The following is a 21378-nucleotide window of genomic DNA, read 5'->3' as shown; positions in this document are numbered from 1 at the left end:
AGTCAGGGGCCAAGAATCTTCCAAGACCGGGCGCGGTGGCTCATGCCTGTAAGCCCAGCACTTTGGGAGGCCAAGGCAGGTGGATCACGAGATCAGGAGATCGAGACCATCCTGGCCAACATGGTGAAACCCCGTCTCTACTAAAAATACAAAAACTTAGCCGGGCATGGTGGCAGGCACCTGTAGTCCCAGCTACTCGGGAGGCTGAGGCAGGAGAATGGTGTGAACCCGGGAGGCAGAGCTTGCAGTGAGCTGAGATCGCACCACTGCACTCCAGCCTGGGCAATGAGCGAGACTCCACTTCAAAAAAAAAAAATTAGCTGGGTGTGGTGGCGGGCGCCTGTAGTCCCAGCTACTCAGGAAGCTGAGGCAGAAGAATCACTTGAACCCAGGAGATGGAGGTTGCAGTGAGCCGAGATCAAGCCACTGCATTCCAGGCTGGGCAACAGAGCAAGACTCCGTCTCATACATACATACATACATACATACATACATACATACATACAGTCTTCCAAAGGAGGAAACACGGTTGGGGTTCAGAAGGTAGGGAGGTGACGGGGCAGTGCCTGGGTGAGGGGCGGATGCTGGTCACTGGGCTGAGAATGAGGGGAGGGAAGTGACTGGCTGTGCACAGGTCAAAGGGGGTTCATCATGGTCACCTCACACCAGCCGTGTGTGCCAGGAACCGTGGCGGTCTCTCCCTAGCCCAGGGACTCAGCTGATTCTGCCACTACCACCCCGTGCTTGTCCATGAAAACAAGAAAGCTGCAAAGAGTTAGACTAACAGAAGTCGGGGTGGGGGGCACACATGACCACCCACCCTCTGCCAGCAGCTGCAAGTTTGGGGGTTCCCCAAGCCACCCTCATGTTTGTTCAGTTGCTGAAAGGACCCACAGAAGTCACTAGAGGCTCTGATTCCTGGCTATGGCTCATTCCAGGGAAGGGACCTAGGTTAAGACCAAAGGGAAGACGCTCACAGGGCAGATCCCATGAGAGCTCCAGGCACAGGCTCCCACTGTCCCCTCCCTGTGGAGCCATGGGCAGGGAGCCAACTCCTCCTGACGGTGGTGAGTGACAGCACGGAGCATCGCCAGGAGGGAAGCCCCTGGCCTCCGTGTCCAGAGTTCTTACAGGGCATTATGGATTGAACTGTGTCTCCCAAAAATTCCTAAGTCAACCTCCTCACCCCAGGGCCTCAAAATGTGGCCTTCTTGGGAGTAGTGTCTTTGCAGGTGTAATGAGTTAAGATGAGGTCATTTTAGTAGTGTGAGCTCCTAGTCCAATATGACGGGTGTCCTTATCAAAAAAGGGAAATCTGCGCTGGGTGCAGTGGCTCATGCCTGTGATCCCAGCACTTTGGGAGGCCGAGGTGGGTGGATCACCTGAGGTCAGGAGTTTGAGACCAGCCTGGTCAATATGGTGAGACCCTGGCTCTACGAAAAATACAAAAATTAGCTGGGCGTGCTGGTGCATGCCTGTAATCCCAACTACTTGGGAGGCTGAGGCAGGAGAATTGTTTGAACCTGAGAGGCAGAGGTTGCAGTGAGCTGCGATCATGCCACTGCACTGCAGCCTGGGCGACAGAGCAAGACCTGTCTCAAAAAAAGGCTGGGAATTGGGGGCGGGAATCTGGACAGAGACAAGACACAGGGAGAATACAATGTGAAGGCAAGAGGCAGAGATGGGGAGCTTCTATAAGCCTAGGAACGCTAGATTGTCAACAACCACCAGAAGCCAGGGGACAGGCTTGGAACAGTCTCCCTTGCAGCCTCTGGAGGAACCAACCCTGCCGACACCTGGATCTGGAACTTCTGGCCTCCAGATCTATAAGACAATGAGTGTCTGTTGTTCCAGCCACCCGGTTGATGGTGCTTTGTTGTGGCAACCCCAGGAGACGAAGGCACTGGAGCTCCTCTAGAGGCTGATTGATTGCTCACTTTGGAGCTCAGCCTGCAGGCTGCCATCTCTCTGGGCATGACTCAGAGCCCCCCTCCATCAATCATGCCTTTGGACACCCAGTGTAACCACAGCCCCTGGCAAACAAAGACTCTCCTATCAGGCAAGATATTCCAAGGGCTTAGAGAGCACCTCCCAGAAACCATGGACGGAGACCAGACCTCTTTTTAGGCAAGGTTAAATTCTTTACTACACAAAGGGCCTGGAGAGGAGGTGCAGTGCACCCGGGGTCACACAGCTGGTGGCCTGATTCCAAAGCCAATGTGCCTGCTGCCTTCAGTTTTTCTGAGCCTACCGCCTTGGTCAAGTTGCAGATGAAACAAGAATTTGGCCTGAATGGCATGGCTCCAGGTCCTCTAGTTGTACTTTTTTTTGTGGATTCAAACAGATTGTCCCTGACAGCTCAGGTGTAACCTGCCTCTCAGAGGAACACCCCTTAGGTGAACAAAGGTTGCCCTGAGAAGCCCCCTGTGATTTCCCCACAGCCAGGTATGAGATTCCCACTGTACACCTGCCATCCCTTCCTATTGGAGTCAGGGAAAGATTTGCTAACTCTATCAGTAATCTATCACTGCATAACAAACTATGCCAAAACTTTGTGACTTAAACATCAAACCTTTATTATCTCAGAGTTTCTGTGGGTCAGGAATTGAGGAGTGGCTTATCTGGGTGGTTCTGGCTCAGGGTCAATCATGATGTTACATCCAAAATGTTAGCCAGGGCTGCAGTCTCATCTGATGGCTGGACTGGGGCTGGAGGCTCTGGGGCTGAGGTGGCTCCCTCGTGGTTGTTCGCTAGAGGCCTTGATTCCTCACCCACATGAGCTTCTCCACAGCTTGAGCATCCTTGTAACATGGTGACTGGCTTCCCCAAGAGCAAGTGTTCCAAGAGAGAGCAAAGAGGAAGTTGCAATGTCTTTTATAACCTCACTGTGGAAGTCACACACCATCATGTCTGTCCTATTGTTGGAAGCAAGTCACTAAGTCCACCCACACTCAAGGGCTTAGACTCCACCTCTCAGAGCCATGTTTTAGAACCCCCACACTGACCCTACAATGGTCACTTAGGAACATTGTCCTAATAGTGGTCAAGGAAGGCCCGAGAACAGTAGGAAAAATACCCCCCCAACCCCTTATTACTCAGCTTCTCCCTTTGGTCAAGGGCTCTGATACTTGAGCTAATTTATCCCAGCCTGGCATTGTTTGGGGCAAAACCAAAGTGATGGGGCATAGAGACAAGGATTGTAACACCTAGCTTAATGCTGCCTGAAGGGTTTTTGGTTGTGTTTAAAATTATTATTATTATTATTTTGAGACGGAGTTTCACTCTTGTTGCCCAGGCTGGAGTGTGATGGCACGATCTAGGCTCACTGCAACCTCTGCCTCCTGGGTTAAAGCTATTCTCCTGCCTCAGCCTCCCGAGTAGCTGGGATTACAGGCGCACACCACCATGCCCAGCTAACTTTTTTTGTAGTTTTAGTAGAGATGGGGTTTCTCCATGTTGGTCAGGCTGGTCTCAAACTCCCGACCTTAGGTGATCCGCCCACTTCGGCCTCCCAAAGTGCTGGGATTACAGGTGTGAGCCACCGTGCCTGGCCTTCTTTTTGTTTAGACAGAGTCTCACTCTGTCACTTAGGCTGGAGTGCAATGGTAGGATCTCAGCTCACTTCAACCTCTGCCTCCCAGGTTCAAGCAATTCTCTTGCCTCAGCCTCCTGAGTAACTGAGATTACAGGTGTGTGCCACCACGCCCAGCTAATTTTTGTATTTTAGTAGAGACGGGGGTTTCACCATGTTGGCCAGGCTGGTCTTGAACTCCTGACCTCAAGTGATCTGCCCACCTCGGCCTCCCAAAGTGCTGGGATTACAGGTGTAAACCACCATGCCCGGCCTTTTTTTTTTTTTTTTTTAGATGGATTCTTACTCTGTCACTTAGGCTGAAGTGCAATGGTGCAATCTCAACTCACTTCAACCTCTGCCTCCCAGGTTCAAGCGATTCTCCTGCCTCAGCCTCCCGAGTAGCTGGGATTACAGGCACACAACACCATGCCCAGCTAATTTTTTTATTTTTATTTTTAGTAGAGACAGGGTTTCTCCGTGTTGGTCAGGCTGGTCTTGAACTCCTGACCTTAGGTGATCTGCCCGCCTTGGCCTCCCAAAGTGCTGGGATTATAGTTGTAAGCCACTGCACCTGGCCTTTTTTTTTTTTTTTTTTTGATGGAGTCTCACTCTGTCACTTAGGTTAGAGTGCAATGGTGCGATCTCAGCTCACTTCAATCTCTGCCTCCCGGGTTCAAGTGATTCTCCTGCTTCAGCCTCCCGAGTAGCTGGGATTACAGGTGTGTGCTATCACGCCCAGCTAATTTTTGTATTTTAGTAGAGACGAGGTTTCACCATGTTGGCCAGGCTGGTCTTGAACTCCTTACCTCAAGTGATCTGCCCATCTCGGCCTCCCAAAGCGCTAGGATTATAGGCATGAGCCACCACCCAGCCCGCATTTAAAATTTAAAGCACTCCTACTTACTCTGTCTCGAGCATGTGCTGAGCTCAAGGGAAACACAGATGAATGAAGTAGAGACTGTCCTCCAGGTGTTCACAGCAAAGAGAGGTAGAAATAAAAACAAATCGTGTCATTCATTGATGAATGAGTAAACGCAGACAGGCAGAAGAGGGAGAGGCCAGATCTGCTGGGACACCTTTCCCAAGGAAGAGCCCGTTGCACCAGGCTTTGAAGGATAAGCAGGAGCTTGTTACTCAGGCAGAGGAAGAAAGAGCATCCCAGGCCGGGGGAACAGCATATGCAAAGGCACAAAAGGGCCCCGGGAGCCCAGGGAGTCTGGGGAAGTGTGAGCGCTTTGCAGAGTAGGGGCTGGTGGCCAGAAATGGGGCTGCAGCTGGCTGGGCCACATGGTGAAGGCTGAAAACTGGACCTAGAGGCCAACTAGCCTGTGATCAGCATTTCCCAAAATCTGTTTCCCGACTCATGGTTCTGGGAGATGTGTTGGGGGCTCCTTTGACATTCCTGAGACTCAGGTTTTCATCTGTGATGCGGGGACAGCTGCGCCCCTTGCTGCGAGGCGTCAGGACTCAGGTGATGAAGGGGGGGTGGCACCCGCGGTTCCTGGCGGCCACTGATGCCTGTCTCTCTGTTGTGTGTGTACGTGCGTGTGTGCTCCACGCCTGGCTTCTCAGGCTTTAAAATGTGTGTCAGCAGCAGCAGCAGCAGCCACGAAGAGGCCCCCGTCCTGAACGACAAGCACCTGGATGTGCCCGACATCATCATCACGCCCCCCACCCCCACAGGCATGATGCTGCCGAGGGACTCGGGGAACACAGGTGAGGCCGTCTCCTCTGCCGCCAAGCAGGGTCGGGTCTGGGGGCCTGGTGGCCTGGTGGAGACAGCTCTCAGGGGCGTCCTTCTGGGCCACGGGGCCGAGCTTGCGTCCCCACCTCCCCCTGGGTTCATTAAGCATTTATGGTCAGACCTGTGTACACTGCACCGTGAGCCCCCTGCCACGGCGCCAGCCTCAGCACGACGCGGCGTGTTAAGTAATTAGTAGACAGCCTCTGCCAGCAGCCAGTACGATTGATGGATGGGGCCGGGCTGGCCTGCCACACTGTGGCTCCCGCCAGCCAAGGTAATTGATGGATGCTCCTTCCCCTGCCAGCGGGAGGACCGCTCCTCCGTCTTGTTGGCTGCTGCAGTTTGGCTGGACAGGACAGACTGGGAAACACAGCCCATGCCCAGGCTGGGGCCGGACCCTGGGCCTTCCAGATGCAGCTCACTGCTGGGAGCAGGGAGGAAATAGAGTTCTTCCCAGGGAGAGGGTGAGGAGGTGGGACACAGGCCCAAATCGGCTCCCCCACCTGCCCCTCGGTGATACCTCTGGTGCTGGTGGGACAAATTGTTCACGTATTCATCGAGCAAAGATTTATTGAGCTGGGCCTACACCAGGTGCTGAAGGCTGCTGCTATGAATAATAATGATATTGGGGATGGTCATGATAGGTTGCACTGTACTGAGTGTAATGAGTGGATTTTCTTATTTAGTTCTTACAGGAATTCTCAGAGTTAAGTACAGATTTCATCCCCATTTTATTATTTGTATTTATTTATTTTTTGAGATGGAGTTTTGCTCTGTTGCTCAGGCTGGAGTGCTGTGGTGCAATCTCGGCTAACTGCAACCTCCATCTCCCTTGTTCAAGTGATTCTTCTGCCTCAGCCTCCTGAATAGCTAGGATTACAGGTGCCCACCACCATGCCCAGCTAATTTTTGTATTTTAGTAGATATGGGGTTTCGTCGTGTTGGTCAGGCTGGTTTCAAACTCCTGACCTCAGGTGATCCGCCTGCCTGGGCCTCCCAAAGTGATGGGATTACAGGCATGAGCCACCGCACCCAGCCGCATCCCCATTTTAGAAATGGGTAATCTGAGGTTGAGAGAGGCTGAGACACTTGCCGTGCAGCTGGTCAGTGGTGCAGCGGGGAAGCAGCCCCAGGCTGTGTGATCTGCACTTCACACCATGGCCCCCAGGCCGGATGCCCTCCCCACAGGTGGCATCAGTTAGTTGACAGCCATTGTGACGTGGGTCTCGCTGGGCCCATGTAAGCGACACGGCACCCATGAGGCTGATGTAGGGTACGTGGAAGGCTGTCTGGGAGGGGGGATCTGTAGACCCTTCCAGATGTCCTGAGCTTGGGTCTCCGCTTGCCCGGCAGAGCAAGTGACTGGGAGAAAGCTGTCAGGCCCCTCTGGGTTGGACCAGTGCAGGTGCTGGGTGGAGCCATGGTGGGTGCAGTGGGGTGCCTTCCTCTGTGACCTTTCCAAGTGCCTGGCACCAGGCTAAATGCTTTTCACAAATCTCATTTAATTCTCATTCCAACCCTTATCTCTAGTTTAGAAATGGGGAAACAAACAGGTCCAGAGAGGGACAGTGCCTTGCCCAGGGACACACAGCAAGGTGGGAGAAGAGCTGGGCTCCTGCTGCAGTGCTCCTCCTGCACCCCAGTGCTGTCTAATCAGAGAGCCCAGTGTGGGCGGACAGAGGCCCAGGTCCTTAGCTCAGCTGTCACAGTCTCTTCCCTCTCTGAGCCTGTGTCCTCACCTATAAAATGGGATCATGCCACTTTGCCTGCTTCCAGGACCAGTGTGGGCAGAGGGGAGACACAGGGTTACTCTGCAGGGTCCGAGCCCTAGGGAGGTTCCTGAACCCTGGGAGGAGTTCCTCTGAAACTTAAGCAGCTCCGGGATCCGACTCACCCAGAAGGATCCAGCATCACTGGGCTGGGTCCCATCTCTGCCTCTGGCAGCACCAGAAAGCAAGGAATCCCAGAGGCCTCAGCCCTGCAGCTCCCAGGGAAGCGGGCCTGGGTGTGGTGGGGGCGGGGTGCATCCAGGTGTCACCATCCCCTCTTTCTCCTAGTCTGGTTGGATGAGACAGGGTCGTGCCCGGATGATGGAGAACTCGACCCAGAAGCCTGAGGAGGTGTCGTGGATTTGTCTGGTGGGCTCCTGCTGCGGGGTCCCAGCTTCAGGTGTCCGGGGGCGTGGCTGCCTGGAGCAGGTGTGCTGAATACCTTGGATGGGAACTGAGCGAATCTGGGTCTCCGCTGGGAGAGATGTGGCAGGACCAGCGAGGAATCCAGCCTGCCTGCTTCCGGAACAGTGTTTCCCGACCCTGCTGAGTGGACTGGACCTCTGACACCTCCAGGGTCTTGCTGACTCCAGCCTGGTGCAAGGGAGCTCCATGGTCCTGGCTGTTGGGGTCCCAGGGAGAGGCTCTCTTCAGGACAAACACACCTTCCCAGCCCCACGGGCTGTGCAAATACGTGCCCCTGCCATAAGCACAAACAAGAACTTCTTGCAGGTGGAGTGGCTGTTTTTTTTTTTGTTTTTTTTTTTTTTTTTGAGACGGAGTCTTGCTGTGTCGCCCAGGCTGGAGTGCAGTGGCCGGATCTCAGCTCATTGCAAGCTCCGCCTCCCGGGTTTTTACGCCATTCTCCTGCCTCAGCCTCCCGAGTAGCTGGGACTACAGGCGCCCACCACCTCGCCCGGCTAGTTTTTTGTATTTTTTAGTAGAGACGGGGTTTCACCGTGTTAGCCAGGATGGTCTCGAACTCCTGACATCGTGATCCGCCCGTCTCGGCCTCCCAAAGTGCTGGGATTACAGGCTTGAGCCACCGCGCCCGGCAAGAGTGGCTGTTTTTTATAAGTTGTTGTACAGATGTGGGAACAGTCCAAAATGGGATTTATAATTTCTTTTTTTTGCATTATAAATAAAGATCCTCTGTAACAAATGGTGAATCCTTTTTTATTTTTTTTGAGACAGAGTCTCGCTCTTGTTTCCCAGGCTGGAGTGCAATGGCGCAATCTCAGCTCACTGCAGTGTCCGCCTCCCGGGTTCAAGCGATTCTCCTGCCTCAGACTCCTGAGTAGCTGGGATTACAGGCATGAGTCACCATGCCTGGCTAATTTTTGTATTTTTAGTAGAGACAGCGTTTCACTATGTTGGCCAGGCTAGTCTTGAACTCCTGACCTCAGGTGATCTACCCGCCTCAGCCTCCCAAAGTGCTGGGATTATAGGCGTGAGCCACCGCACCCAGCCACAAATGGTGAATCCTGCTTCTTGGGTCAGGAGGAGGCGATGGAGCATGCCAGGAATATAGTGGGCCCCACGGCCAGGGCCAGCTCTCTGGACGTGTCCTGCACACTGCCACAGGGCCCGTCTCAGAAGGCCCATGCTGGGTTCAACGTTCTGCTGTTGCACCTTGAAATTCTCAATCGGTGCCCAGCATGGTGGCCCATGCCTATAATCCCAGGGCTTTGGGAGGCCAGGGTGGGTGGATCACTTGAGCCCAGGAGTTCAAGACCAGCCTGGGCAACATAGAGCCCTATCTCTACTAAAAGTTTTAAAAATTAGCCAGGTGTAGTCGTGCACACCTGTACTCCCAGCTACTAGGGAGGCCAGGGTGGGAGGATCGCTTGAGCCCAGGACATTGAGGCTATACTGAACTACAGTGGTGCCGTCGCACTCCAGCCTGGGCAACAGAGTGAGATTCTATTTCACTTGATACTAGGAGTTTGAGAGCAGCCTGGCCAACATGGCAAAACCTTGTCTCTACTAAAAATACAAAAATTAGCAGGGCATGGTGGCACATGCCTGTAATCTCTAGCTACTTGGGAGGCTGAGACATGAGAATCACTTGTACCCGAGAGGTGGAAGTTGCTGTGAGCTGAGATCATGCCACTGCACTCCAGCCTGAGTGACAGAGTGAGACTCTATCTCAAAACAAAACAAAACAAAACAAAACAAACAAAACAAAACAAAATGGAAGGAAGGAGGGAGGGAAGGAAGGAAGGAAGGAAGGAAGGAAGGAAGGAAGGAAGAAAAAAAACGGAATGCCTGCTGATGCTTGATGCTTACCTTCTCCTACTTCTGTCCTATCCTCTGCTGCTTGCTTAATGTCTGAGCCCTCCACTGCCTGCTTAGCAGCCTCCAAAAATTCTCCATGATCCCTAAGAGGCCAAAGGCTTAGCCTTGCTCACCCTCCACTCCAATTAAGCTGAACTCCTTGATTTTCCTTGTACACATGCCTCTTGTTCTGGTTACCATTGCTGCACAACAAATATTTAGTGTGAAACAACAACCATCATCTGTTTTGCCCACAAATCTGCAATTTGGACAGGGCCTGAAGAGAGAGTTTGTCTGTTTCATGAGACACCAGCTGAGGCATGTATGTCATCTGGGGCTAGAAGATCCACTTCCAAGATGGCACACCCACATGGGCAAGCACCTACCACGTGGCTGCCAAGTTGGTTCTGGGCTCTTGTTTTTCTCCACAAGAACCTCTCCCGGGGCGGCTTGGGCTTCCTCACAGCATGGCCCCTGACATCCAAGCAAGAGCATCTCCAGAAAATCAGGTGGAAGCCGCATCGCCTGTGATGGCCTACTCTCTGAAGTCACATCACATCACTTTGGCGGTCGTCACGGGCCTTCCTAGATTAAAAAGAAGGGAACATAGGCACCATCTCCTGATGGGAACAAAGTCAAAGGCATAAATAGAGCACAGGCTGAGTGCAGTGGCTTCTGCCTATAATCCCAGTGCTTTGGGAGGCCCAGGGAGGAGGATCACTTGAAGCCAGGAGTTCAAGACCAACCTGGGCAATGTAGTGAGACCCTGTCATTACAAAAATAAAAAATAAAAATAAACTGGGTGTGGCAGTGTAGACCCACTAGTTGGAGGCTGCAGTGAGCTGTGATCACACTGCTGCACTCCAGCCTGAGTGACGCAGCATTAAGACCCTGTGTCTAAAAAAGAAGGAGGGGGAGGAGGAGGAGGAGAGGAGGAGAAGGAGGAGGAGGAGGAGAAGGAGAAGGAGGAAAAAGAAGGAGAAGGAGGAAGAAGAAAGAGAAAGAAGAAGAAGAAAGAAGAAGAAAATGTGGATGGGAGATGTTGTGGCCCCATTTGGAAACTACAACCTGCCACCCGGTTCAGGCAGTTCTCCCTGGAACGCCTTTGCTCCCAACCCCAGTCTCTCTGCAAGGTCCAGTTCCATGGAAGCCTGGTGCCCCTCCATGCCAGGCCCTGCCAGCAGGAAGCTTTGCTGTCCTCCAGCTCCCACAGCACGTGTTCCCTCCCTCCCCTGTGAGCGGGGTGCCCTTCTGTTGTTTCACAGTCACTGATGTGCGGGGCATCACAGGAAGAGGTCCCTTGTCGCTGGGGCTCACAGCCTAAGGCTGATCAGCTCACCTACACCCCAGGAACCCCCGCCACTGTCTCTAATAAATAAATTTCCTAAAGGTAGTGACTTAGTCTCACACATCAGTATATTCCCAGCACCTCTATCATAGGCGCTACCGTATTTATTTATTTATTTAGTTTTTGGTTGTTTTTTTTTTTTTTTTTTGAGACAGAGTCTTGCTCTGTTGCCCAGGCTAGAGTGCAATGGCACGATCTCGGCTCACTGCAACCTCCGCCTCCTGGGTTCAAGCGATTCTCATGTCTCAGCCTCCCAAGTAGCTGGGATTACAGGCGCCCGCCGCCGCGCCTGGCTAATTTTTGTATTTTTAGTAGAGACAGGTTTTTGCCATATTGGTCATGTTGGTCTCAAACTCCTGACCTCAGGTGATCCGCCCGCCTCTGCCTACCAAAGTGCTGGGATTACAGGCGTGAGCCACCGCACCCAGCCTTGTTTAGTTTTTTAGAGACAAAGTCTTGCGCTGTCACCCAGGCTGAAGTGCAATAGCGTGATGGAACGCTGGGGCTCAAGCAATGATCCTGCCTGAGCTCTGGGATTACAGGTGTGCACCACTGTGCCCGGCCCTTATTTAGCATTCATATTGCCTGCTATGTACCAGGACTGTACTTAACACTTGACAGATATTTTAACTCACATAATTCTCATGGAAACCCTGAGAGATAGTGTATTAGTCAGTTTTCTTTTTGCTGTGATGTTGCTGTGTAACAACCACCCCCTCCGCCCCCAAACTCAGTGGCTTAGAACAGCAAGCACTGATTCCTCACTCACGGGTCTGTGGGTTGGCCGTGGCCTTGCCGATTGGCTGCGAGGAGCTGGGCTTTATCAGCTGCAGTTGGACTCTGATTTCCCCAAGTGTCCTGTCATTTAGGCACCAACCAGAGTGTGCTCATTCACTCAGTGGGTGGCAGAGGCACAGAGCACAGGCAGAGTCAATGCATTTGCAGCTTCTGCTTGCGACACGTGCCCACATTCCTTCAGCCAAGCAAGTCACATGGCCAAGCCCAACACTGTGAGCTGGGAAGTTGCACGGCACAAGGAAGGGACAGACAATTCTCCTAAAGACGGGGAAAGGTGAGTCGGAAACAATAACCTAATCTCTCGCAGGTCAGTTATCTTTATTACCCGCATTTTACAGATGGGGGATGGGAGGCACCTAGAGGTTAAATCATTTGCCCAAGGTCATCCGAGGTAAGTAAGTGGCAGAGGTGGGAATCAAACCCAGAGCCTGTGGTCTTACCACCCAAGGGATCTGCTTCTCTTGCGCTTGTTGATTGGCCAGGCAAATAGTCGCCCCCTTCCTTCTGGCTTCTCAGAGCCCCTTCTGTCCACCTAGAAGCCAGACTGGACCCTCTGCCCCTCCTCTTGAATGCAGGGGGCGCTGGGTCTCAGGGTTGCAGGAAACCTCATGCCTCCCTGAATACTCCTCAGTGGTCTGCCATGGCTGGTCATCCACTGGCTTCCCCTAGGATTCCAGGGCCCACAGCAACCTGGCTGAGGGCTCTGAGCTGGGGACACCGGAGGGAGGGCCGGCTAGAGGCTGCAAGGCCCCAGGACTCTGGGTGTGGCTTTCTCTCAGGGGCCTGGGCTGAGTTCCCTTATCCCCTAGAGGAACTGGGGCCCAAGGCATGCATAGCAATCCCCAGCTTTGGGCCTGGTGTGACCAGAGGCCTCAACCCTGGTCCGCATCCCCAGCGAGGTCAGCGTTTTGGAGGTGTTGCCCCACGATCATGTCTGCTGAGTAAGGGCAGAGAGACCCTTCCTGGTGACAGCTGCCCCCCCACACTGCAGTCAACCCCATGGCGTACCCACTGCACAGCTCCTCTGCCCCTCGTATGCTTCCCGTAAGCTCTGCCTCCCCTAGGAAGGGAGGGGCACGACGGAGGGGGGCCTGCTCCGCGCAAGCTCTCACATAGGAAGGCATGGGAGCTGGGGGAAGGGCACCCACTGCAGCCCTGGCACCAGGGGGTGGGTAGGAGCAAGGGCTTTGGTGTCAGCCAGCTCCCCGTTGTGCTGTGTGATCCTGGAAAGTCACTCAACCTCTCTGAGCCTTTTCTTCACCTGTACAGTGGGGATAGTAACTACCTACCTTATGGAAGCATATGAGGATTGCATGAAGTCATCCACGCAGCCCATCCACCGCCACGTGGAGTTTGGCACAGAGCAAACAGTTTCTAAATGGAAGTCATCATGATCAGGTGGGCTGTCAACCTCTCTGAGCCTCAGTTTGCTCTTCTAGGGAATGGGGACAATGCAATGGGAACCTGAGGATTGTGTGAAATTGCACAAATGCATGAATGTGGGCTGGGGTAGTAAGAGGGAGGGCCCCGCAGCAGCCCACCTAGGGTCCTATCTAGTGGATGCTCCTGGTGCCCACCCATTGCTGTGACACCAGCAGCCCACTGCAAGCATCCTCTTCCTTTCCAAGGTTCTCTCTGGTGCATGAATAGGTGTGGCAGGGGTGGGGGCTCCTGAAGACCAACCAGGGGTACTAGGGACCTTAGACTCTCGGGAGCAGCCTGCACCCGATACCAGGAGGGGTCAATAGATAAATACCCCTGCCTCCTTGCCCCTTACTGGTGGTGTGGTGGGCAAGTCGGAGGAACTGTTCTTCTCAAACTGTCACGTGCTCTCAGTGGAGCTCTGCTTCAAAGGCAGAGGTCTGGGCTGGGGTCTGTGATTGTGCATCTCCAACCAGCTCCTGAGGGGCTGGCTCATGTCGATGGTCCACAGGCCACACTTTCAGTAGCGAGGCTTCATAGCTGCCCAGAGGTTCCCAGTGGAACTGAGCCCTGGCTGCCGGCCATAGAAACCTGCTCGCTAACCTGAACCGGCTCCTGAAGTTCCCCGTCTCAACCTCTCTTCTTGGGAATGCCTTCCAAATAAACCACTTCCACTTGGATCCTGTTTGGGGGCCCCAACCTCAGAGGATGCTGCCGCACTCCACCTATCAGCTGGATGGCCTCGAGCAAGTCACTTGGCCCCTGTGAGCCTCAGTTTCCTTAATCTTCAAATGGAGACAGTAACCAGGAAGTGTAGAAGACAGCATGAATGAACACGTGCAAGGAACCGGAAATGCTAGCACCAGTGCCAAGGTTTGCACAGCTGTGCTGGAGAAGAGCAAGGCTGATCCCCGTTGCCACAGCATTGCTGGGGTGTTGGGTTCTCAGTGAACCGGACGCTTCATCAAAGACTGGGGATGCTCTGTAGGTGGGGGTAGGTGCCTCTTTGGAGCAAATCCAGAGTGAGGATTTATGTTGAACCCAAAACATCACTCCCTATTCTTATTTTCTGTCTGTTCTTTAAATACGTCCTGGGGGAATGGTTCCTAATGTCTGCAGTTTATTTTTCATTTATTTTTTAATGCCAAAGCCAAGCATACTGATTAAAACCAACAATAAAAAAGCTTCGTGAATGGCTCCCCCAAAGTGTGTGTTGGGGGAACACGGGGCCACAGTAAATGGCAAATGAAGAGGAAATAGATAGAAATTAACGGCGCCGGCTGCCGGCAAAGCCCGTTAACCCTAACCCTGGTGTGTCCGGGGAATGTTCCCAGGTTCCAAGAGGCCAGGGAACGTTCTGGTCTTGAAACTTGGGATTCATGTTGTATTCCTCCAGGAAGGGAGGTTGGGAGGGAGAAAAGTGTGAAAACAGATGGAAATGTAATTTTTTAATGACAGCAGCAGATGGCAAAAAGACACAAGAGTGTATTCACACCATGTCGGAGCCATTTGAGAACGCCTGGCCCAGCCGTAATGTGCGCGGCGGGCTGTCACAATGGCTCCCCGGCCAAACCCAGGAGCCGGCACGCTGCAGGCAGGAACATGCTGGTCCCCCAGGGAGGTGTGGGCCACGCTGCCAGGCTGTGCAGAGCTACAGGTAGATGGGGAAATACCTGTGGCCACCTGGGTTGGATCTGGAAGCTTCCCTGTGCCTGGCTCTTCTGGGCAGAGTATAGATGGGCTCTAGATTCAGACCCCACTCTTGGTGCCTTGGCTGCTCAGCTCGCCTGCCTCCAGGTGAGTCTCCTGATGCTATACTGCATCCTACCGTTGACTTCATGCACCCTAAATTCCCTTCTAAAGTGTATATCTAGGCTGGTCATGGTGGTGTGCACCTGTAATCTCATTGTTTTGGGAGGCTGAGGCAGGAGGATGGCCTGAGTTTGAGGTTGCAGTGAGCTATTATCATGCCACTACATTCCAGCCTGGGGAACAGAGCAAGACCTGGTCTCTAAAATAAATAGGCTGGGTGTGGTGGCTCACACCTATAATCCCAGCACTTTGGGAGGCTGAGGCGGAAGGATTCCTTGAGCCCAGGAGTTTGAGACTAGCCTGGGGAACAAAATGAGACCTTGTCTCTACAAAAAATAAAAAAATTAGCTGGGTATGCTGGTGCATGCCTGTGGTCTCAGCTATACAGAAGGCTGAGGCAGGAGGATCACTTGAGCCCAAGAGGTCAAGGCTGTAGTGAGCTGTGATTGCACCACTACACTCCGGCCTTGGTGGCAGAGTGAAACCTGTCTCAAAAATATTAATAAAATAAATAAAATGCAGCTCTGTCATGTCACCCCAGTGTCTCCTCTAATGAGATGGCTTGCCTTAAAGGGCTTCCCATTTGCCTTCAGGATCAAGTCCAAGTTCTTCAAAGTAGCTCACAAGGGCAGGCCCCTTCAGGCTGGCCCCCACCCATCTTTCTGGCTTCACCGCTGGCCCCTGCCCTGGTGGGATGCTGCACTCCGTGGGAGAGGAACGCCTGGCAGGAATGTTGAGAGACAAGCCCTGCTGCTGCCTAGAGGACAAGCCACTATCTATTGAGCAAGGCTGTGCCAGACACCACTGAGGACTTTACCTGCGTCAGTCCCTTTAAGCCTTGCAACAGCTCCGGGAAAAGGTGATGTTCAAAATCAGCCTCAGGTGAAGTGGTAGGGGCCCAGTCCATCAGACCCACTGCTGCTGGCCGGAAACACTGGGCCATGAGCACCAGGTGGAATTGGCCCTGCAGGAGGTCACGTGGTTGCCCCCCTCGCAGACCAAGGTGTGCTGCATGCCCACGTCTCACAGCAGGAGTCGCAGAGGTGTCTACAGCACCCAGAGCACAGTGGGACGCCTCGCTTGTGAAGTCATCCTTTCCTATTCTCAGGTCCTGCTCTGTGCCATATCCCTGGCTTGTTTCAGTGGAGGCAGGGCAGGAAGAGTTACCCCCGAGAGGTGTTTTCCATTCTGTATGTCTTTTTGGTTGTGCCACTGTTTTTCTAGCTCCCTCCTCAGCTCAGTGGCAAACACCACCAGCTGCTAGCTACTGCTTTCCCCTAGGCTCCCCGCAGGAGACTCCAGGAGACAGGCTGGGCTCACTTTATGCCACAGCAGTGGCTCCTTACCTTAGCTGAGGAGTCTGGAAAATTCTGTTGTCCTGGCCCTACCCCTAGAGGTGCCGATTTCTTTCGTCCAGGAGGAGGCCTGGTCATGGGGCAGGTGGTTCTACTGCAGAGGGGGCTGGGAGTTTGAGGAGCCTCTCCCCCATCTCATGTCTTCACTGTAACTCATCATTTTCCTAGGCCGCTGGTCTCCTCACCGTAAGAGGGTGAATTAAGGGTCGAATTAACACACTCTGTGCAGGTGACCCACAGGTGCTCAGCCCCAGAATGACCTGTGCAGGTGCATCAGTGGGCAGGTCTCACCCCAAGTGCTGCCAGCCCAAAAGTCAGACACGTGTGAGTGGCCCACAGAGCACCCGGTCTCCTTGCAGGCACTCAGTCTCAGGGGCCACCTTGCAAGCACTGTTTCCCACATGCTGGGCAACGCATCCCATCATTGCTGAAACATGACTGCTTTAAAATAGCACAACCAAGTCTCATTTTTGGAGGACCATTTGGCCTGTCTAAATTCTAATGTCACCAGAAGATACTGTTGCCGATGATCCCGAAATAGGTTCACAGATTCCACGGTGTTATAGTTTTAAGGCTGGGTGTGGTGGCTTACGCCTGTACCTAGCACTTTGGGAGCCCAAGGTGGGAGGATCACTTGAAGTCAGGAGTTCAAGACCAGCCTGGACAACACAGTGAGACCCCCATCTCTACACCAAATACAAAAATTAGCCTGGCATCGAGACACATGCCTGTAGTCCCAGCTACTCATGAGGCCAAGGGAGGAGAATCACTTGAGCCCACGAGACTGAGGCTGCAATGAGCTGGAATCATGCCACTGTACCCCAGTCTGGGTAACAGAGCGAGACTCCATCTCAAAAAGCAAAAACAAAAAAGAAACAATAACAAAAAAAACCACCCACAATAAATAAAATAAGTTTATTTATATTATCTTTTGTTTGTTTGTTTGTTTTGGGTTTTTTTTGAGACGGAGTCTTGCTCTGTCACCCGGGCTGGAGTGCTGTGGCACAATCTTGGCTCACTACAAGCTCTGGTTCCCGGATTCACACCATTCTCCTGCCTCAGCCTCCCAAGAAGCTGGGACTACAGGCGCCCGCCACCACGCCCGGCTAATTTTTTGTTATTTTTTAGTAGAGACGGGGTTTCACCATGTTAGCCAGGATGGTCTCGATCTCCTGACCTCGTGATCCACCCGCCTTGGCCTCCCAAAGTGCTGAGATTACAGGTGTGAGCTACAGCGCCCGGCCTATATTATCTTATATTTATTTGTTTTTTTGAGATGGAGTCTCGCTCTGTCTCCCAGGCCTGAGTGCAGTGGTGCGATCTTGGCTCTCTGCAACCTCCACCTCCCAGGTTCAAGTGATTTTCCTGCCTCAGCCTCCCAAGTAAGTGGGATTACAGGCACTGGCCATCATGCCCAGCTAATTTTGTGTTTTTAGTAGAGATGGGGTTTCACCATGTTGGCCAGGCTGGTCTCGAACTCCTGACCTCAAGTGATCCGCCCGCCTCAGCCTTCCAAAGTGCTGGGATTACAGGCGTGCGCCATTGCACCCAGGCACTCTTATGTTTATTGCAGCACTATTCACAATAGTCAAGATATGGAATCAACCTAAATGACCATCAACGGATGAATGGATTAAAAATGGGGTACAGACGGGGCGTGGTGGCTCATGCCTGTAATCCCAGCACTTTGGGAGGCGAGACAGGTGGATCACCTGAGGTCAGGAGTTCGAGACCAGTCAGGGCAACATGGTGAAACCCGTCTCCACTAAAAATACAAAAAAAAAAAAAAAAAAAAGATGGGTGTGGTGGCACATGCCTGTAAACCCAGCTACTTGGGAGGCTGAGGCAGGAGAATCACTTAAACCCAGGAAGTGGAGGTTGCAGTGAACTGAGATCAAGCCATTGCACCCCAGCCTGGGCAACAAGAATGAAACTCCATCTCAAAAAAAAAAGGTAGGTATATATACACCATGGAATACTATTCAGGCTTAAAAAAGGAGGAAATTCTGTAATTTGTGACAACATGGGTGAACCTAGAGGACAGCAGGCAAACTGAAATAAGCCAGTCACAAAAAGACAAATAATACTGCATGATCTCATTTATATGTGGAGTCTGAAAAAGTTGACCTCATAGAAGTAGAGAGTAGAATAGAATAGCAGGGGAAGGAAGGGGAAGTGGGGAATGGGGAGATGGGGGTCAAAGGGTACAAAGTCTCAGTTAGACAGGAGATCTGGCCAGGCATGATGGCTCATGACTGTAGTCCCAGCACTTTGGGAGGCCAAGGGGGGCAGATCAAGAGGTCGAGATTGAGACCAGCCTGGCCAACATGGTGAAACCCCATCTCTATTAAAAATACAAAAATTAGGCCGGGCGCAGTGGCTCATGCCTGTAATCCCAGCATTTTGGGAGGCTGAGGCGGGCAGATCATGAGGTCAGGAGATCGAGACCATCCTGGCTAACACGGTGAAACTGTAGAGATGAGGTCTTGGCATGTTGCCTAGGCTGATCTCAAATTCCTGGCCTCAAGTGATCCTTCTGCCTGTTCTCTACTAAAATTACAAAAAATTAGCTGGGCGTGGTGGCGGGCACCTGTAGTCCCAGCTACTCGGGAGGCTGAGGCAGGAGAATGGTGTGAACCCAGAAGGTGGAGCTTGCAGTGAGCCAAGATCCTGCCACTGCACTCCAGCCTGGGAGACAGAGCGAGACTCTGTCTCAAAATAAAATAAAATAAAATAAAATAAAATAATTAATTAATTAAAAAAGAAACAAAATAGCTTTATTGAGGCATAATTCACATACTATAAAATTCCCCCTTTTAAAGTGTACAATTCAGTGGTTTTTAGTATATTTACAGATTTTGCAACGATCACCACTATCTAATTCCAGAACATTTCTGTCACCCCAGAAAGAAACCTTGTACCCCTAACTCCTCATTCTCCCTCCTCCAGCCCCTGGCAACCACTAATTCACTTTCTGTTTCTATGGATCTACCTATTTTGGACATTTCATAGGAATGGAATCATATAATATGTGGACTTTTGTGTCTGACTTATTTCACTTAGCATAACGTTTTTTTTGTTTGAGACTGAGTCTCGCTCTGTCAACCAAGCTGGAGTACAGTAGTGCAATCATGGTTCACTGCAGCCTCCACTTCCCAGGCTGAAGCAATCCTTTCACCTCAGCCTCCTTAGTAGCTGGGACTACAGGTGTGTGTCTGTGTCAGTGTGCTGGACTTTTTTTTTTCTTTTGAGACAGAGTGCTGGAGTGCAGTGGCATAATCTTGGCTCACTGAAACCTCCACCTCCTAGGTTCAAGTGATTCTCCTGCCTCAGCCTCCCAAGTAGCTAGGACTACAGGTGTGTGCCACCACACCTGGCTAATTTTTGTATTTTAGTAGAGACAGGGTTTCACCATATTGGCCAGGTTGGTCTTGAACTCCTGACCTCGTGATCCTTCCGTCTTGGCCTTCCAAAGTGCTGGAATTATAGGCATGAGCCACCATGTCCCGCCTTTTTTTTTTTTTTTTTTTTTTTTAAATATGGAGATGGTATCTCACTATGTTGCCTAGGCTGGTTTCAAACTCCTGGGCTCAAGTGATCCTCCCATCTCAGCCTCCCAAAGTGCTGGGATTACAGGTGTGAGCCACCGCTGGTATCACGTTTTTGAGGTTCATCCACATTGTAGTGTGTACCAGGACTTCGTTATGATTTGCAGCCGATTACTACTCCAGCGTATGAATAGGCACCATTTTGTTTATCCAGACATCAGTGGGCGGCCACTGGGCTGTTCACACATTTTGACTACTATGAATCATGCTACTATGAAGGGAAAGACACAAGTCCACCAAGTGATTCTCACGCACTCAGGCTTGAGGCATCAGGAGAGCACCCTCTTGCAATCTGTAAAGCTGCACACTTTCCCATCCTGTTCTTTCCAAAGCCCGGCGAGGCTAGCGGCAGCCCTGGCCCCATTTTACAGATAAGGACACCGAGGCTCTGTGCTGTGGACAACCAGGCTCCGGTCGCCCTCCTACCCACCCCACAGCAGCCTCTCTGAACCTCGGCTTTCTCATCTTTTCCTCTGCTCTTTTATAGGCTGGACAAATTAGGAAGTAAACCCTCGTCAGCTTTGGAACACAAATATTTGCCAGTGAAGAAAACATTCCCCATCAATCAAAACCGGGACAGGCTGGTACATATGTCTGCAGCCACCTCAGGGAGCTTCTGTTTTAGGAGGGGCCAGGTGGCCCACAGCTCCCCCTCCTCCCTGAACACTGCAGGCTCCTTCTCTTCCTACTTCATTTTGAAGATGCAGAGACAGGGGTTCCGAGTGGTCACTTGCCCTTGGTCACACAGCATCCAGAGTGACCTTTTATTTCTTCTCTTCAAGCATATTTGTCTTTTCTCTTTTGTTTTTATTTTTATTTATTTTAATAGAGATGGGGTCTTGGCATGTTGCCCAGGCTGATCTCAAACTCCTGGCCTCAAGTGATCCTTCTGCCTCTGCCTCCCAAAGTGCTGGGATGACAGGCGTGCCTGGCCAAGAGGATGTGTCTTCACACATGAAGGTAACTCAGTGAGAACTCCAGGTCTGTAAAGGACAACTGCCAAGGCAGATACACAACAGACATAGCTTTGTGAGCAGCCCTGTGAGCTTTAGGGCTTTATTTCACCTTCCTGGGGCTTCAGGGAGGTCGGAGAGGAGAGTACCTGGTTAGTTGGGGGCGGGGGGCGGGGCGGCTTTCCTGCTGGAATTCCAAACCCTGGAATCCTCGTGTCTCCTGTGACTTTTCTCGGGGCCTAATCATCAGGGTTTTAAATTCGACTGCAGTCGTAGAATAGCGCTTCACCTCCAGGAAGCTTTTCCGGCCATGACCACCCCATCAAAATCACCTGGCCCTGGATGAAATTCAGCTTTGTCTTCCCCGCGACTCCTGAATCCCAACTCCCAGGAGCGTGCACACAAACAATGGGCACCTGCGAGGGGATTCTGACACAGGTGAGCTCCAGACACTGCTCTGGCTTCACCTGCGCCCACTGTGCAGGGGCAGCCGGTCCAGCGAGCAGGTATTTGCTCAGGTGGTACAAACCTACCGCTCCTGTCTCATCTGGGACTCCTGCCGAAGTGCACATTCTGAGCCCCTGCTCCAAGTGTCCATATTGGAAGCTGTGGGATGGGATGTAGGAATCTGCATTTTTATAGATTTTTAAAACAATGTGTGCAGAGAGGGCAGAAGATTGTGAAATTAATGGAAACAAGGTCTTCCCTGATCGCTCTG

General features: G+C 52.1%; 2 protein-coding genes and 1 long non-coding RNA gene across 7 annotated transcripts in view; 2 read left to right on the top strand and 1 right to left on the bottom strand.

The window, feature by feature from the left end:
• Positions 1–8249, top strand: part of C20H16orf74 (chromosome 20 C16orf74 homolog) — a 45805-nt gene extending 37556 nt beyond the window's left edge. For 2 of the 3 annotated variants that reach the window (XM_028841078.2, XM_077987044.1), the window contains 2 exons: positions 5147–5290; positions 7376–8249. In XM_028841078.2, coding sequence (XP_028696911.1) covers positions 5147–5290; positions 7376–7434 — 203 coding nt within the window. In that variant the 3' untranslated portion in view covers positions 7435–8249. Of the gene's footprint in view, positions 1–4952; positions 5291–7375 lie in introns of those variants that run through there. The other variant, XM_077987043.1, reaches the window with a different exon arrangement.
• The window catches only part of COX4I1 (cytochrome c oxidase subunit 4I1), a 240267-nt gene that overhangs the window by 95609 nt on the left and 123280 nt on the right, over positions 1–21378 (bottom strand). The window lies entirely within an intron of this gene.
• LOC114674406 (uncharacterized) lies at positions 11612–14129 on the top strand. Of its 2 annotated transcripts, XR_013412278.1 has the most exons (3): positions 11612–11784; positions 12780–12908; positions 13139–14129. It is a non-coding gene; the product is annotated as an uncharacterized LOC114674406 (long non-coding RNA). The 2 variants fall into 2 exon arrangements; XR_003725486.2 differs by lacking the exon at positions 11612–11784 and having other exon boundaries at positions 12486–12908; positions 13444–14129.

The sequence above is a fragment of the Macaca mulatta genome, chromosome 20 (assembly GCF_049350105.2).
Source record: "Macaca mulatta isolate MMU2019108-1 chromosome 20, T2T-MMU8v2.0, whole genome shotgun sequence".
Classification (NCBI taxonomy): Eukaryota; Metazoa; Chordata; class Mammalia; order Primates; family Cercopithecidae; genus Macaca; species Macaca mulatta.
The sequence above is the reverse complement of the archived record's forward strand: the minus strand, read 5'-3'. Positions and strand labels throughout refer to the sequence as shown.